The 17,169-nt window shown below is 43.0% G+C and overlaps 1 protein-coding gene across 2 annotated transcripts; it reads right to left on the bottom strand.

Annotated features, from left to right (window-relative positions):
- Positions 1-10,595: 10,595 nt before the first annotated feature.
- On the bottom strand, positions 10,596-16,286 carry TFPI2 (tissue factor pathway inhibitor 2). 2 transcript variants are annotated; one of them, XM_072328967.1, is made up of 5 exons: positions 16,128-16,286; positions 15,866-16,045; positions 15,379-15,558; positions 14,012-14,185; positions 10,596-11,681 (listed from the first exon to the last, which is right to left on the bottom strand). In XM_072328967.1, the coding sequence occupies exons 1-5, from the start codon at positions 16,207-16,209 to the stop codon at positions 11,578-11,580; spliced, it is 720 nt and encodes a 239-aa protein (XP_072185068.1). In that variant the 5' UTR covers positions 16,210-16,286; the 3' UTR covers positions 10,596-11,577. The 2 variants fall into 2 exon arrangements, with proteins under 2 accessions (XP_072185068.1, XP_072185069.1); XM_072328968.1 differs by having other exon boundaries at positions 10,596-11,678.
- Positions 16,287-17,169: the final 883 nt, after the last annotated feature.

Genomic DNA, 17,169 nt, shown 5'->3' with positions numbered 1-17,169 from the left:
GCTTTGTGTTACTTGAGGAGTTTGCTGCATTAGTGCTAGATTTCTCACTGATGTTTGGACAGTGCAGTTATTGGAGGATGATACGGCTCTCTTAAAGCAGAGGGCTTCTTGTCTGTTTTGTTTTCCGAAGGTCACTGGCTGAAAATACCTGAGGTAGAGGTGACACTGGCTAGGGGGAGGGGGCAAACAAAGCTTCGTATGTATTACTAGGTCCTCTAGAAGACTGGAATCAAATTATTTGTCTAGCTGACTCTGCTAGTGGGAAGGCAGATGCTGTCTGACAGTGAACAGATGACATGTATATCCAAAGTAGCAGCAGGTCTTCCCTCTGTCTTCAAGACAGAAACTCAATCCTAGATGGGCTTTGAGGCCACCTGCTTAAGCCATAGTCCTGACCTGTTAATAATGATCCCCAAGAGCAGTTGATAAAAACATGAAGTATAACCTCTGGGCAACATGTTTCTGTGGATCTGTAGGCACTAGGATGACATCAATGACATTCATACAGCCCTTCCAGGTCACATGGCAGTCAGCACTTCAGAGAGAACCCACTCCACATCACTGCTCTGCCTGGGATTTGATCACTGAGCCATTCATATGGAGCGTGAAGAGGCCTGTTTCACAGGATTTGCTAGGATTTCAGTCATCCAAAATGAAGTTTGCCCGCTATGGCTATATTTTTATGCTGTTTTAGGCAAGTTAGTCAAGTCTTCCAAGTCGTAAGTAACTTTCCTTAGCTTCATGAGAGCTAAGTGTCTAGCTGGCCTTCAGGTGATGACTCCTTGCTGCTCTGCAAAGTGGTCATGAAAGAATCTCTTTTATTCATAGAGGAGCGTAATAAGAATCAACAACCCTAACCTGGGAGACTGCCTTCAGGTTTAGCTATGGGTTGGGTGCAGACACGTCTCCAGTTTTCTTGTTGATAAGATTTCTTAGCTCAGGTGCAGTGTCAAGCAAATGCTGCTTCGTAGTGGTTTCAAAGTCATTTCAGGCCAGAAGTAGCCTTAGTGCATTTGCACAGAGCTGTTTGGGCTGGTATTTGGCTGTAAGACAATATTAATCTGAACTGCTCTGTACTATCCACTGAACCTCTTCCCCAAAATGGAAAACTCATTTGAAGATTAAACAGCACAAAATACTACACTGAATTTGCATCCTGAAAGGACTCCTAGGCTTTGTAGAACTTCAAATGATGTAACATTTGTTTTCATCTGTATTTTTTCATGGTCTCCAGTATTTCTCATTGATTTGATAAGTACAGATGAACAGATGAAGTCTCTGACTAGGCTTGGCCACACAATTACAAAAGGAAAAACCTTTCTTTTGAGAAATATCAGTCTGACTGAGACTGTCTGTTTTGTGAGAACATGCTTCTATTAACAGCATTACAGGAGAAAAGAGGAAAACATTTTTCTTAGGTTCATCACATTTTGTTTTGACTTGACTACTTTGATATTTCTTTTGGTAAAAATGATACAACTGAAATGTAATTAAATCTTACAGAAATAGTTTTTCATTAAAAGCCTGACCAAAAGAACTTCAGGCTTTACAGGGGGCAGAAATTCTGTTTTTACAGACAGTGCTGCTTACTAGGCCTACGCTTCACATTTTCAGAGTGCACTGGTTGCTTTCAGACCGCATTCTTGGAAGTTCTTAAGAGCAGCATTTGTGGGGTGGCATTTGTAGGATGAATTCTATCAGTCTAATGCTTTTCTTTTAGGTTGATTACTGCCAGATGTCAGTGTACTCATTAACCTCCCTGCTCCTTTATTTGCATGACTGGATCCCCATGAACCCAAATCACTGGCCTTTCCCGCAACCTATTACAAGGCCACCCCAAAAAGGCCTTCTGATTCAGCTCATACAAAAAGGAACTAGTGTAAGAACCATTACACAACACGTAAGGTATATATGTATTTTCCCATGTCCATCTCCACCCATCTAAGCCACTAACCAAGTATTAGGTGTACCAGAAGACATTTGTCAGACTCAGGTCAATGTGGTAGATCATTCACCCTCCTTGTCTTCATTGTGATATTTATAACTTCCTCCTTTTTTCAGCAGTCAATTAATTGAATTCTCAGAAACTGTCAGGGTTCCCTAGGGATTTCCAAGATGAGGATGGCAATGAACAGTATAGCAAGTGTTTAATTATCTTTTGGGTTGAACTTTGAAAGATAATTGAGAAATGGTTTCCGGTTACCTTACAATTTGTCCCCCAAAAAATGCTTGTAAAAAATCAGGAAGTCAGTACCAGAAAATAAATTCTTCCTTGTTGGATGACATCAAGGATGAATTAGGTGCGGTATCAACTCCATTGACTGAAAGGACTGAGACCTTGACAGCTGCTGCATGCCCACAAAAATCCCATCTTGTGACATGACAATATAGACATACATGGGAAAAAAAAAAAAAAAAAAAGGTAAAAAGTAAAAATATATTAGAATGAAAGGCTAAAAACAGCCTGTTTATTGCATTTCCTGAAATAGCTAAGGCTAATTTTATCATTAAGAATAGAAGAGCAATATTTTGTTGGGTACTTTTTTCTGCATTGTCTTCTAATTGGATGATAGGTATAAATGACTTTCAGCTTGAGTCTGCTGCAAACCACCACCCTTTCTTTATACTTTGTGACCTCTTGCCACAGCGTAGCACTTATAACGGAACTAACAGACCTCTCTTTGCATTCTTTGCTGGTCAATTTGCTTCTTCAGACCTTCTTTTTAGTGTATAAAGATGTACCCATATGCATAAGCTGTTGAACTTTTGCTTGACTTTTAGTGTTTATGAAAGGGCCAAAAGATAGCCCCCAGATCTTTTAAAATCTTTCTATTTTCTAGTCAGCTCAGAATGATGGTTAGAAGCATTTGTAATTTCAACTTCCTCCAAATGATGAGACCTATTCTGTGTGTCCTGGCATTGGAGACGAGTCCATTCCACGTCTTGCATCCAGTAACACTTGAGAGCAGAGGCATTCTGGCCTGGGTCTTACAGTATCTGTAAGCATCAAGTGAAAGGCTGTGTATCTCAGGAATCTGAGCTATTCAGTATGTCAACACCATTTGAAGAGCCACGTGTGCGTCATGTTCTTGTTTGCAAGCTAATTAGATTACTTGTTTTGAAAGATGGATTAATGAATTAATCACAGGGTGCGGTGGATGTTTTTTCTTAATGTTCTGAAACCAATTTAATATGAGCACTTTTTTTTTTTTTTCCTATGTATGATTCATCTCTGAACTGGGAAACACAGAAAGTGGAAATGTGAAAATAACTGTGCTAGAAAATTACAATGGTAACCACAGCCATCTTTGGCAGAGCAAGTTTTCTTTCGTGTTATCTGGGATTGTAGTTAGTTCTAGCAACCATGGAGGGAGGGAATGATATGAGGGCTTTCTAGTCAATAAATCAGAGCCAAATGGAATAGGGTGTGGTTTTGATTGCTCAAAATGTCAGACAGGTTTCTGGTTTGCAAAACTGAGACCACGGGTGGTTCGTGTCTTGGTATCTTCTCATAATGCAGCATTTAAGGAAATGTAAGGATATATTTTTGCCTTTATTTAAGTCAGTTACGTTTTTAAGTCAGCAGAAAATTCATCAGCCCCAGCTCATTCACTCAAAGGCAGAAGAAACCAGCAGAGAGTAGGATCTGGTCCCAGACTCTGCTGGTCACCTAAGCAGCTACACAAAGTCAAGCATTTACATGTCCATGTATATTTTCACCTATTTTCCTGGTTTTCATTTTTCTAGTTCTAGGCATTTTACCATTGGTGGGTCAAACTGTGCATGTCTTTGGTCATCTAAATCACTCGGCCAAGTACTGTAGGATCCTGGCAGCTGGCACATAAGAAGGAAGGGAGTATAAATGCTGGGCCACTCCAATGTGTGCAGTCCTGAGCAGGACAACTGAATGACCCACAGACAACCTAGTATTCAGAAAATGAAAGGTATAGCCAGACTTCTGAATCTATTTGCCTCAATCAGTAGAGATATATATACACGTCTAGTGGCAGAGATAAGGTGCCCTAGACGCTTTTTGAAGTGTATGGGAAATTCCCACTCTAACAATTGGAGTTGGGTAGCTAGGTACCAACAACCAAACACTTCTGTAAATGTGGTCTTTGTTTCCCAACCCTTTCTAGTTCCATTTTTTCCAACTTCACTGCGGCCAACACTCTGTACAGATACAGTGTGTGCAGCTGCTTTCCTTGTGACCTTCATTTGGTTCTCCCTTATCACTAAAACCAAGGAAATGACAGCATTACTGGTGAAGGGGACATTGTGGAGACTAAACGTGTTCCATTAAGGTCTCTCTGAGACAAAACAGTTTCTAGAGTTGTTGGTTATGAAAATAACCATTTTTTTTCCCCTGCAAATTGAATGCTAAATGGAAACTTAACAGCCAAAGCAAACAGAAAGATTGAGTCCAAACCATCTTTTGGAGCATGACTATCTAAGTGTCTGAAAGAAAACATGAGCAGGTTTTAAAACAGCAAATGGATGCTAGTCATCATGCATCCCATTCCTGGGTATTACATGTATTTACTTTTGCACTGTAACTTCACATCTGCTTAGTTCAAATGCCATGTAGCAGAGGAAGAGCTGCCACAATCATTCAGCAGTAATGAAAGTATGGAAGTTGTGCTTTGCTGTGCTTTATGGGAATTCAACCCAGCACTACTGAGACATTTCATCAGCTAGAAAACAAAATATTCTTTATTTCTAATGATTTGGGATTTTTTTTTTTTTTAAAAAAAAGAGAGAAAGAGAGAAAAAAGTTGCAGAAAAGTATTACCCTTAGGCTGCTGCTGACAACAGTGATGCATTTCAAAGGTCTGTTAATAGTATGTGATCTACCTGAGAGGACAGACATCTTTTTCCATTTCCTATTTCTTTTTGTTGTCTGTATATGAGCCAATGCGTGATAGTGCTGTAATACCGTTGTGTGGCCAACAATGTCATAGTACAGTGCTGAAGGATGTGAGTCCATCGGACTTAGGCTCTCTCTCTGCCCCCAGTCATTTCCCTGTCCCTGCCCAGAGCGGTTAACCCATCACTGTCCCTGCCCAGCTGGGATTTGCCCCCCAGCTGTGCCCAGCACTGGCTCTACCATCCTCCCCAAACCCAGCAAGGGCCACGGCTCATGCTGGGAATAGGGATTTCCCCTAAGAGTGGTGATGGGAAGAACCCTGGGTGCCTAGACTCAGCTTGGTCCCTAGTTTCTTAGCAGTGTCCTCAGAGAATTGATTTGCATTTCTGGTGCTGTGTTACTCTTCACTTAAGATAAACTCAAACTCCACATATCATCTGCTCCAACCCAGCTAATTCCCACAGAGCAAGACGTCAGGTGCTGCATTCCCTGGCTCCACAGGAGCACATCAGCAGGAAACAGCACTGTACAGCAGGGGAAGTCCACTGAGCCACTCCAGTCCCTCCTTCCACCTTTCCACATGAAGATTTCCCAGCAAAGGCACCAGCATCAGCACACAACAAACCTCTAGTCACCTCTTGAGCCTGTAGGAGTCATGGTGGTTTTATATTGGGCTCATTTACCTTTGGTAAGTGTTGGAAACATGCCTTGCCTCTCTTTCACAGCCCTCTGAGCTGCTTTCCATGGGATTCTGCAATTCACCGTGGATGAAATCTCAGTTCTGAGTGCTGTTAGGTGCTTGCTATCACATTTAAAGGCATGATTCTGTCTGCTGGCATTAGCAGAGTTAAGTACAGGTGTCTACTGAAAACCAAGACAGTAAGAGTCTGACAAAGCTCTGCCAGCTCCATTTCAATAGGTTTACACAGATCTCCTTTGTTGTATATCAGGAGACGAGAGCAGCTTTCCACCAGCATAACCACAGAGTGCAGTCCATTATATTTTTCCAGTCTCAGTTTAAAAAAGAAGATTCAAAATTGACAAAAAAAAAAACAAACCACCAAACCAAACCAAACCAAACCTAGACAAAAGTCCAGTTCTTTTTAAAGTTGCAAAGAACAACTGATAAAACCCTGTCAAATCAATGCATTTAATATTAAGACAGATATTTTTCAGTGTTTTTCTATAATAGGCTTCAGAGCAGCTCAGTGCCTATCCCATGTGGAGATACACTGGAGTAAAGCAATGAGTTAGTGAGTACTTTCCCAGAGGAGCGAGATCTATTGCTTCACTAGAGCACACAGTCACTGATATTGGGCATCCAACAGTAGTATAGGCACTGTAATAAAAGTAGGAAACATTTTTGCTGGGATTTTTGCTCATCAGCTTGTACCCAAGGATAAGAACTGAAGAACAAAGGTAAAGCATGTCACACTGGTCCAATACCACATCCTTATCTCTAAATAGAAGAGACATGAGTTTGAAGGTTGGACTATTTGGTGGATAAGGAATTGGTTGGATGGACGCAGCCAGAGGGTTGTTTCCAACAGCTCCATGTCTAGGTGGAGGCTGGTGATGTGTGGTGCACCCCAAGGGTCTGTCTTGGCACTGGTACTCTTTTGCATCTTTATCAGTGACACCAGTGACACAGGCAATGGGATCGGGTGCACTCTCAGCAAGTTTGCAGATGACACCAAGCTGAGTAATGCAGCTGATAAAACTGTTGATAAAACTGATAAAAAGAAGGAAAGGATGCCATCCAAAGGGACTTTGACATGCTTGAAAAGTGGGCATATGTGAACTGAATGAGATTCAACAAGGCCAAGTACAAGGCTTTGCACTTGGTTTAAGGCAATCCCAGATATGTATACAGATTGAGAGAACTTGCAGAGTGCAGCCCTGCTGAGAAGGACTTGGGGAGACTTAGGTTGGATAATAGGAAGAAACTCTTTAGTCAGAGGGTGATGAGGCACTGGCATTGCTGCTCAGAGAGACTGTGAATTCCCCATCCCTGGCTGTGCTCAAGGACAGGTTGGATGGGGCCCTGGGCAACCTGATCTTGTGAGTGGCAGCACTGCCCACAGCAATGGGCTGGAACTGGATCTTTGGGGTCCCTTCAAACCCAAGCCATTCTGTGATTATATGATTCTAAAGCAGGTACACCTGCTGCTGAAGTCAGAGAACACTGCTCAGTGCCAGACCACTGTCTTGGAGCTGAAGGAGGTTGTTGCAATCCTTGGACTCTCTTCAGGTCCTGTTGAAATCTTGGGAGTGTCCCTCTGGCTGGCACAGTGGGAGCTGTGCAGACTCCTTGTACTCCAGCATGGCAACTCATGTCCCTGGGAGAGCGATAAATACCATTTGTCATCACTGTTTTTCTCATCTGATTTTCCTCCTGCTTTTAGAGAGAAAAAATTGAATAAATGTCTTGCTAGGGAAAAAAAAAAAAAAAGGAAAAACTCAAAAGCTCTTTCTAGTCTTGCTGCTTTCTTCTGGAGGCATTTTTATACAGCATTCTTTTTTAACACTACTAAAAAAATCAAGGTTTCTGCTTGTTGAAAACTACTACAATGATAGAAAGCTTGATAATGAGGTATATTTTTCACACTTGCTCTCTTGACTATTTAAGTAGCTTTTATTAGTATAATTCATCCTCTTTATCTGGCTTCCTACACTCAGAGAAAAATATCCCATAGAGAATAGCACTCATGCATTTATAAGTTACTGTATTAGCACTGCGCTTCATATTATGCTTTAAAAAATTTAAATTGGGCACTGGCCTCATAGAAATGCTGCTGTACTTCGCTAAACAAGAAGTACCTCACCATTCACACAGCTCACTGAGCAAAAAAGCTATAACTCAGCTGCCAGATCTGTGAGAGAACTTCACCCATAGTTAATGTAGTAAGGCCTTCATTGAGGATTGAGCATGAGAAAAAATAAGTGTCGGTATTGCCGTATGCTCACAAGCTTGATGACCACAGCTTATGATCACGTCAGTTGCCTAATTCCACAAGCAACACACTTTCAGACTGCTTGTTTACTTGGATTTTTTAATATCACTGTTGTTCATTAGGCTTTATATATTATGATTAATACATCTTCTCCTCAGCAATTAAGTAATTTATCAGATGAAGAGATGTTACTATACAGGACCACCATAAAAAACGAGGCTTGTTTCAACAGAAGCAAGTATCTCTGAGCTAATTACCAACAGTGATAGTTATACGTAATAATACAAAGCTTTCTAGAAAGATAATGAGGTAGATTTTGCTTTCAGTAACACTAATGTAAATACTCAATAATTCTGACACATCTGCGCTGTGGTTCTTACAGTTTTGCACAACCACATTTATGCAGTGCAACAGATTTCTGGTCACTGAATAACAAAGAGCTGCCCCCAACATATGGCTGACCTTAAGCTTAAGAATCAAATCTGTCACCTGTGATTGAGATGCAAGTTCACATATTAATGTGGACCACCGTGTCTTGTGAACAACTGTTCATTCAAACATTCCACATTTTCCACCTCTTCAGCTGAAGGATCAGTAGAGGAATGGAGACATTTCTGGCAGTAGGAAATCCAACTCCAGCAACACAACGCCAACTGATTGCCTTTATGATCTTGATGCATGTAATTGTGAGAAAGTAATTTATTAGGGCTGTCACTGCTAAAATATAGCAAAAATTAGCCTGCCATCATGCAGTCTATCAGCAAAAAAACCCTATTTCCACATGGATTTTTTTCTCTTCCTGACATTTAAAGTTCCACTGACATACAAAGATGAAGGCACTCTCCTCCTCCCAGAATACTTAGCAAAGACATTCCCTGAGTGTTGCCACAGACTAAGGAAAAAGAACGAATGCAAATTTTCCTCTTTATGGAATCTTGATGCGCTTCTTCACAAGATACCACTAAGAAAAGAACCAGAATTGTGGACTGCAAAGGAAAGTTAAAGAACAGTGACCATGTTTGCAATGGCATTTAGTCAAATCAGCTTATTTCAACAGCTGCTGTTAAGCAGCAGGTATGACTGTTCCATGTAAATCATTAGTCATGAGCTTCTGTGGAAGTCTACCTGCGCAAGACAAGATTAACCCAACTGATTATAATCATTGCTTCCCTCCTCTGCAGCAGAAATTTGCGCTGTGACACACTATAGCAGCTGCTGGACATTGGCTACTATAATAAAAGTTAATTTGCAAGATGGTGTGAGCAGCAATAATTTTCAACGTGGCAAAACGCTAACAGTTGACCCAACCTTGGGCCACTGCTGTTTCATCAGCAAGCTGAAAAAGGAAGTAAGTCATGACTCATATAAAATGCTGTAGATAATAGGGAATTATTTAGGTTAGTCAAAGCCACAGCAGGAGTCTGGAGGGATACCGGAGTAACCTAAACACATCAAACAAGGCAGCACAGTGGCAGCTGAAATTCTTAAATAGAGAGAGAACAAGAGGCAGAGTTTGAGGCATTTACCTGGAAAGAAAGTACGACTTTTATGAGGTGGAATAGTAGAAGAGGGGCTGAAAGAAATTGTCACAGCCTCCATCTTGCTCTATTAGGGAACCCTCTGAGAATAAAAGATGTTTTAAATTATTTGGTACTAGGTAGGCAGATTCAAACCTAAGCCTCTGATATTTCAATGGGGTAGCAAAGAAACAAGCCCTTGGACTTGGAATGTTTCAGAAAGAGCACAGGGAGAGCTACACTGCAGAGGCCTGCAACTGCTACTGCTGGGCTGGGAGGGGGCACAGGCCACGCACTATTGCCTGTTTCTAAGGCAGATTATTTCCCAGAGCAATGCTGCTGAAGGAGAGCCATCCTCTCCAGTTAAAAAGCAGTTAAACTCAATTACAACTTCAGAAATGAGCTTCTCTTTCTAAACCAGTCTGCAAGCCATAACAAATGCAGCTGGGGCCTCCCAAACCATGGAACCAGCATTCAAGAGGGACACTGTGGGCTGCTCGTACCAGAAGCAGCCAAAGTTCACAATCTGAGAAAAGGGATGGGGGCAGCATCCATTGGGCAGTATCCATTGGGCAGTACGTTTCATCTCCCCCAGGGAGCTGTAATCACCCCCAAGGCCAGAGCAGCCCTACCTGAAATCCTGGCAATGCCAGGCCAGCACAACCCAGACTCACCTCGACTAAGGGCTGAGTCACAGGACAGGGCTAGGATGAAAGATCCACTGAAACACGGTGGTTTCTTTTGAGATTAAGTACCAGAAAGTGGAATAGCAGGAAGACTACAGCAAGCAGTTTACTGCTTCAGTTGCAAGCACAGGGATGAGAGAAAAATCAGAACTAAAAACAATTCTTGGCTAGTTTTCCTACTACCTTCCTTCACTGAAATGGGGATAAAGCAGGCACCTGAAACCTTCCAGCTGGAACCAAAAGGGATGTCACATCTCAGCCCACCACCCTCACAAACACTGATCAGGCAGCATAGCATCAAACAGGACAGCCAGCAGCAGTCACCTGAGCCAAGCACCCCTTCAATAGCAGCTCCTAAAGGAGCCCAACTGAGCTTTAAAAACTGCCACAGATGAATGACATCAGTGCAGGTTGATGGCTTTCTTCACATGGAGATTTCAGCATGAGGAAATGATTTAAGAGACAACTGAACTCTACTAGTCATAAGTAATAGATAATAGGTTCCATAACACTTATTGGTGTGTGCAAATCATTCGGGGTAATTGACGGAATCACACAAAAGAAAACAAGCTCTTCCAAAAAATTTATTAATATTACATATCAATCCATATTAGAAAACATTGTGGGTGAAATGAATTGAAATTCAGACATGGCTCAAACACAAAACATGAAAGTGCAATAATATTGCCACAGGCATAATCTAACACAAGAAATACAGCGGAGCCTCAGACTATGTGAGTCACAGAAGCTTCTGTTTTTTAAACACAACCCGTAAACATCACTGTTACAACCCTCAACAGGTATGTTCAGTATGTTTAACTAAAGGAAAATGCTGATTTATGTCACAAGAGGATCCGGAGCGTGATGTTGTCATGATGTTTGACATTTCAGCTAAGTAACATCTACATTTTCCTTTTAATACTAAGGCAGGTTGCTCATTATCTTTGTCAGAGCATTTGTCAAAATACCCCTAATCCCAATTCGCTTTTGTGGGATGAACTAGATTTAGGTTTCTATTTCTTGTTACAAAGGCTGAAAGCTTTTACTATCAATGTGACTGTAAAGGGTAGCCTACTGAAATGACAGTGCCAAAATGTGTGAAATGGCAGGGCTAAGAACCTCTGAACACACTTCTGAAAGGTTCCCTCTCTTTAGCAAGCAGAAGATGCAAAAAAATAATAATAATAAAAACTAAATTCCATTGCAGACTTTGCTCTGTATTCCCCTTAGTGTAACTAAGGCAACTTTTTTCAAACTCTGATTGATTTTTAACAGCTGAAATATTCTCCCAAGGCAGTAGTAATAATCCCCCATAAAAACATGGAAATCTAAATATCTGGCAAAGTATTACTGTGAATACAACAGAGTAGAAGAACCATAATTAGGTTCATTCTGCTTCTATTAAACGCAGTCCTTTATAAAAAGTAAGTTGGAAAACAAGCAGTTCTGACAGACAGAACTATATGTCAATGTATAAAACTGTGTGGAAACTATAATACAGAAAAGAAAAATAAAGGGTCAAAGTGTTTCAAACACCCAACGGCACGTTAGATTTAAGACTTTGGGTTACGTGTCTGAGGCTTTTTGATCAGTTTCCTCATCATTTTTCTGCGGAGTAGATTTCTTGGCTTGTTGATGGTTGATTTCTGACTCCCTGCTAAGAAAGTAAAGGAAGTAGTCAGCAAAGCAGAACGACAAAGTTGTTATTACTCTCCACTGTTTGGGTGGCTTCTTTTTATTATTTATTATGCTATTAATCCAGTTGAACCCAATAATAACAGCCATGTCAGAAACCTGTAAAATGAGTTCTGGATATTCTATTCTTGCACACAGTAAGGTTTCCAGTGCGTCTACTATGGCACTGATCTCTGCTTTTGCTGTTTGTTCTTTTCCTGAGGAAGAACACAAGCCTATTCTAGCTGCCCCACAGCAGCATCAGAATGGAAGTACACCCTTCACTAATTGCAAAAGAAAAAAAGAAAACTATTGCTTCATTGCTTCAAGCAACAAAAGGGCAAAGTCTAATTATAACCAGTGTCTGTGGGAAGTGGAAAGAAGGTAAAATTATCTGGGCTCCTTCACAGAACAGGCTTTCTACACAGATGCTGCAGAATGGTCCAAGGCAGCAGTCAGGGTTATTTCCAGAAGCGCTTACAAAAGCCACACTAAGCATGTGAGTACAGTCCTGAAAGCCAGTACTTGACAAAGCTGATTGAAGAAACTTCACCACCACATTGCCTGTTTATCTGCACACAGAGCCCTGCATCCAGTTTCCAATTCATTTGCTTTGACTGCAACTGTTTTCTACTCTAGTCTTTTGAAATGAAATTATTCAGGTACCTTATAATTCCAAGAGCTATAGATCAAGTTAAACAGCAGTTGCATATACACATGAGAGGTTAACTGATTTCAACTTTAGACTCCAGAACATTACAAGAAAGATACTAGGGAGCTGAACTTTGGGAAGGGGAGAAGAGTAGATTAAGTTGCCTTAAGATTTACTTAATGTTGCTGTACACTCCCAAGCTATAGAAATGTATACGTACATTAATTAATGCTAATTATGCCCTGAACTATGAGCTTTGGTTGACCACACCTTACTGAATTTTGAAATGCACAGGTTATAACCAATCCTTTGTGTTTTCCTATCTGTTGCACTAATAACAAGACAGATAACTTTGCTTTGCGCCCTTCATCTCTGTGAAGAGGGAGCAGAGGAGAGTCCCCAGAGTGGATGTGGCTGGGTGTATGCAGGGGCAGAGGGCAAGATGCTGAAGAGGCGATCTCCTTCCTCTCTTTTTGCATGCTTAGGCTGTAACCTGGCCCTACCACTTCCAGGGCGTAATAGATGCAAATTAGGTAATCATAGGCACCTCTGATAGACCTGCACACCATTAATGTCTCCCTTATAATGCCAGAATGGCAGAGACACAGTCAGAGTGGTATGCCACAGAAATAGTACTACCATGAGTAACTGGCAGGCAATATTTGTACTTCCAAGGTCAGTACTCACAGCTCTTCAACTACCAGCTTCAATAGCCAAGGACTTCAAGCCCAAAACTGGATAATCATCTCCTGACTTAAGCCTTCCACACACCTTAAATACAGCTGTACTTGGGCATTGTAAATGTCTCATGTTTAAAACAGAAATGGGCTTTTGTTGTTGTTTTCCAAAGGCAAAGTGTATGTTAGACACAGCCCTAATTTTTTTCCCCTTAGTATATAATGCTTTTTTTGTTTCTGTTCTTTTAAGTTTTGTGCTGTGTCTGCTTCCCAACTGTTCTGGAGATTTGCATTAATTATGCTTTCCTCTCACACAGGTTTACATATCAAATAAATCAGACTATTAGATCTACAATAGTGGGTACGGACATATTTCTGCAGATAACAACACAGATGTTTTGACTTACAAAAACAAGTAGCTGATTTAAATAAAATCATTAAGAAAAAAAAAAACACCATCATCCTCAACCCGTCCCCCCCCATGACCTCAGATTCAACACAAGGGATGAAGCAGAAATCTTTAGCAATGGGAATGAGAAATGGGAACCGGTAGCAGAGAATCAAGAGAGGATGTTAGCTGCTAAAAATGCTAAAGAAAAATGTATATTGATTTCACAACTTGCTTTAATCCCACTTTAAAGTATCTGGAAGAAAGCAAACCCTTAATTAGCGTTGTTGCTGGTACCAAACAGTTTAAATACTGATTCCTTGTGGGCACTACTAAATTAAATAGTCTTTTTGTGTGTGCCTTTCTCCTCATTTCATTAAAAAATTAAGAATGGTGCAACCACCACACATTGCACTTTTCTTATATGAACAATTCAACATTGCATCTCAGTTTTCTCTTCGAGAATACTGAGTCCAAGCTGTAAAATGCATACGTTTGTAAAAAACACGGTGAGTAAAAGAACACACTGAGCACCTAGTACTGGTACATGGATTGGTTTATCTGCTTCTGACTGACAAAACACAAAGAAATCTTACCTTTGCTACAGACATTGTAGCAGTCTACTTCAGTAACGAAGTTGTTGGCATTTCCACCACAGCCAGTGTACTTGAACTCCTTGCATGATTTACTTGTGGCATCATAGTAATAACGGGACACAGAAGAGGAGCACAAGCCTTCATCCTTTGGGCTATAGCATAACAAGGGACCAGCTTGAAAAAGAAAAAGGAGATCATTTATATAATCTCTATGGTTAACACATTAAAACTTACCCTGAATTAGTTTGGTTGCTAAACACCTATTGCTCCCATTGAACTGACATGAGTGTTAGCAATGATTTCAGAGTTACTGCATCCTATTCCTATGAGTTATACATTGGAGAAAGCAGCAGGCAGTCCCAGAAAACAAGCTTAGTAGTCCACAAGTGAAATTCATCTGCTTTTCCCAAATGCGGTGCTGTATTTGGGAGTGCAGAAATGTTCAGGGGAGACAGACAGTCTGATTCCATGTTTACAGGAACAAAATGCAACTTGAGTGCGAGAAAGGCACTATTTACTCTCTCCCTGCTACACAGTTTTGCTAGTAAATCCTACCTACTTGCTGCAAGAAGTACAAAACCTCACCACATTTTTCACAAGAACATTCAACAAAAAAATCTTACTTCTGTTGCTGGAGACCTTTTACTAACAGAAATTTAAAATAATTCACCATTTGCTTAAGGGAATGGTGACAATCTCTCATTGACCAAAAATAACTACCTCATTGAGCGCTAGTAAAGCATAGGCAGCAACACCATTCTAGTATCTCTCTGTTCTTCAAAGGCACTGTCCTGCAACAGGTATTAATCAGGTGTTTATGAAAACATCCATCTACAGTCATGTCCTCATAATTACCCTCTCTCCTCATAAAAGTTGGTACAGAAAGGCAGGGAAGATCCACACCAGATGAGGCAAAAAGTCTTTCATCAGTACTTGAATTAGATGGTGTGGAGTTTTCAGCACTCCCAACAGCATCCCTTAGGCTTGAATTCATAGAAACACCTCTGCCTATATCAGGACATCACATTTCCAACCATGACAGCCACAGCACCTTAGACATCTGCCCCAGCACAGATCTCTCACCTCACTGCCCTTCAGCTTACAGGTGCACAGCTCCCCAGAAGGCAAGAGGCCAGCTGGGTGTAGCTGTACTCAAAGTCACTATATCAGAGTAACAGAACATTCTCAGTAGAAGGCAGGTGAGAGCAGCCATACACCACAAGCTGAAGGCAACTATAAGCATCTGTGCTACAGAAGCCTTAAAAAGCACCAAGGTGCAGGTATCTAGAGCAAACTACCAAATAAAGTATCATCTTCATATCGCTTTCAAACCATCTAGTTTATTAAGGATTTGGAACAACCGTTACTTTTCTCTGGCAGACAGTGATCCACACAGGACTGCAGGTCCTTGAAGTTGTTGCTGTTCCCGTAGCAGCCCCCATAGACAAACTCCTCACACCTCATTGAACTCAAGTTGAAGGCGTATCTTCTCATGTATCCTCGGCAGGGCCCTGTATCAGCCTCCATTCGGCAGAGTTTGGGCACCTCTGCAACAAGAAGAGTTTTACAGTCAGTAAAACCACTCCTACATGCCCTCATCCCAACAGCACTTTGTGCCCCCATCGCAACAGACTGTGCCAATTGTAGCAAAACCCAGCTTGTCTCATGGCATAAGCTTTACAGGAGAAATCCGATGCATTAATTAGACACTTGATATAATACTAAGTTAGGTTCTAAGGAAGGTGGTACATCCTGCACGGCCCCCTCTGACACAGTTCCCCACATACAGGTTGATGCAGCTCCCCAGGCACATTGCCCCCCACACCCCAGGGGCTCTCGGTGCTCCGGACTCACTCTTGATGGTCCAGCAGCTCTTCTCGCAGTCGTCGTAGCTGAGGAAGTTGTTGGCGTTGCCGTGGCAGCCGCCGTAGCTGAACTCCTGGCAGCTCTGCGTGTACCTGTCGTAGTACCAGCGCGGCACCAGGGCGCGGCACGGCCCGTCGTCGGGGGGCAGCAGGCAGGCGCGCTGCTTCTCTGCGGAGACACAAGGCCGGGGCTGAGGGCACCTTCGCGGTGGCGGCGGCGGCCCCGGGCGCTCCCCGTGCCCCGCTCCTACCTGTGAGGCCGCGCGGCGCCAGAGCGGCACAGGCCAGCGGCAGCAGCAGCGCGGGCAGCGGAAGGCGGCGGCCGGCAGCCATGTCGCGGCGGCGAGCGAGAAGGACGGCTGACAGCAGGGTCCCGGGAGCGGTCAGCGCTGCTCGGCCCGACGGCAGCGCTTTATATGCGCCGACACGGCTTCCCCGGGCCGCCTCCCTCCTTGCGCATGTGGTGGGAGGGGAAGGGGTGATTCACGGGGCAGCAGGTCGGCAGCGGGGCGCGGCGGGGCGCGCGCCTGCGTGAGCCCGGGTACGGGGGCGGCGGGGGGGGCTCCGCCGGGGCTGCGGGGGGCTTGGCGGGGCTCCACAGCCGTGTTACGGGACGGTGCCCGAAGATAAGTTCCTGTTAATGACGGATCCGGGACGTGTACGGCGGCGCACGAGGCGGGCGCGGGGCGGCAGCAGCCGACGGGGCTCCTCCACACCGCCCCGCAGCCGGCCGCCTTCAGCTGCCCCGGCACCAGCGGCACTAGGGAACGAGCCGGCGTAGGGAACCTGGAAGCGCCGAGGGCTGAAGGGATGAAGCCGCTGGACGGGGCAGAGAGGTGGATTGATTTCAGGAGACATCACGGCTTGGCTTGTCCTGAAGATAACTCCAGCAGGCATGCAGGCCCCGAGGGGAAGCGCAACACCCGAGTAAAGCAGGAGTTCGCCTTCCCTCCGCGGTTTCTCTGTGTTCCATGTACCGCGCACAATTGCCGCCTGCTTCTGACTGGATTTTGTTCTCCATAAATGCAAGAAGGAGGAGCAAATTCAACCCCCCAGAACCCAGATGGCTGCTCTTGTTTTTCTTCAGAAATCTCCCAGTTGCTCAAGAATAAGAAGCATTTTTAGTTAAAACACAGAAACATACAAAAACACACACAAAACTACACCTAGAACCGAGCAAAATCCTGGTTCAGTGTGAGGCATCACCATCGGACGTATCTGCTGTATGTCAGGATCTTATTGTTACAGCCATTCATAGCATGTCCTCATTTCTGGGTAAACATATTAGGCACA

Source organism: Excalfactoria chinensis, chromosome 2 (genome assembly GCF_039878825.1).
Source record: "Excalfactoria chinensis isolate bCotChi1 chromosome 2, bCotChi1.hap2, whole genome shotgun sequence".
NCBI classification, from domain to species: Eukaryota; Metazoa; Chordata; class Aves; order Galliformes; family Phasianidae; genus Excalfactoria; species Excalfactoria chinensis.
Note: the sequence above shows the minus strand (reverse complement) of the source record. Positions and strands in the feature narration are given on the sequence as shown.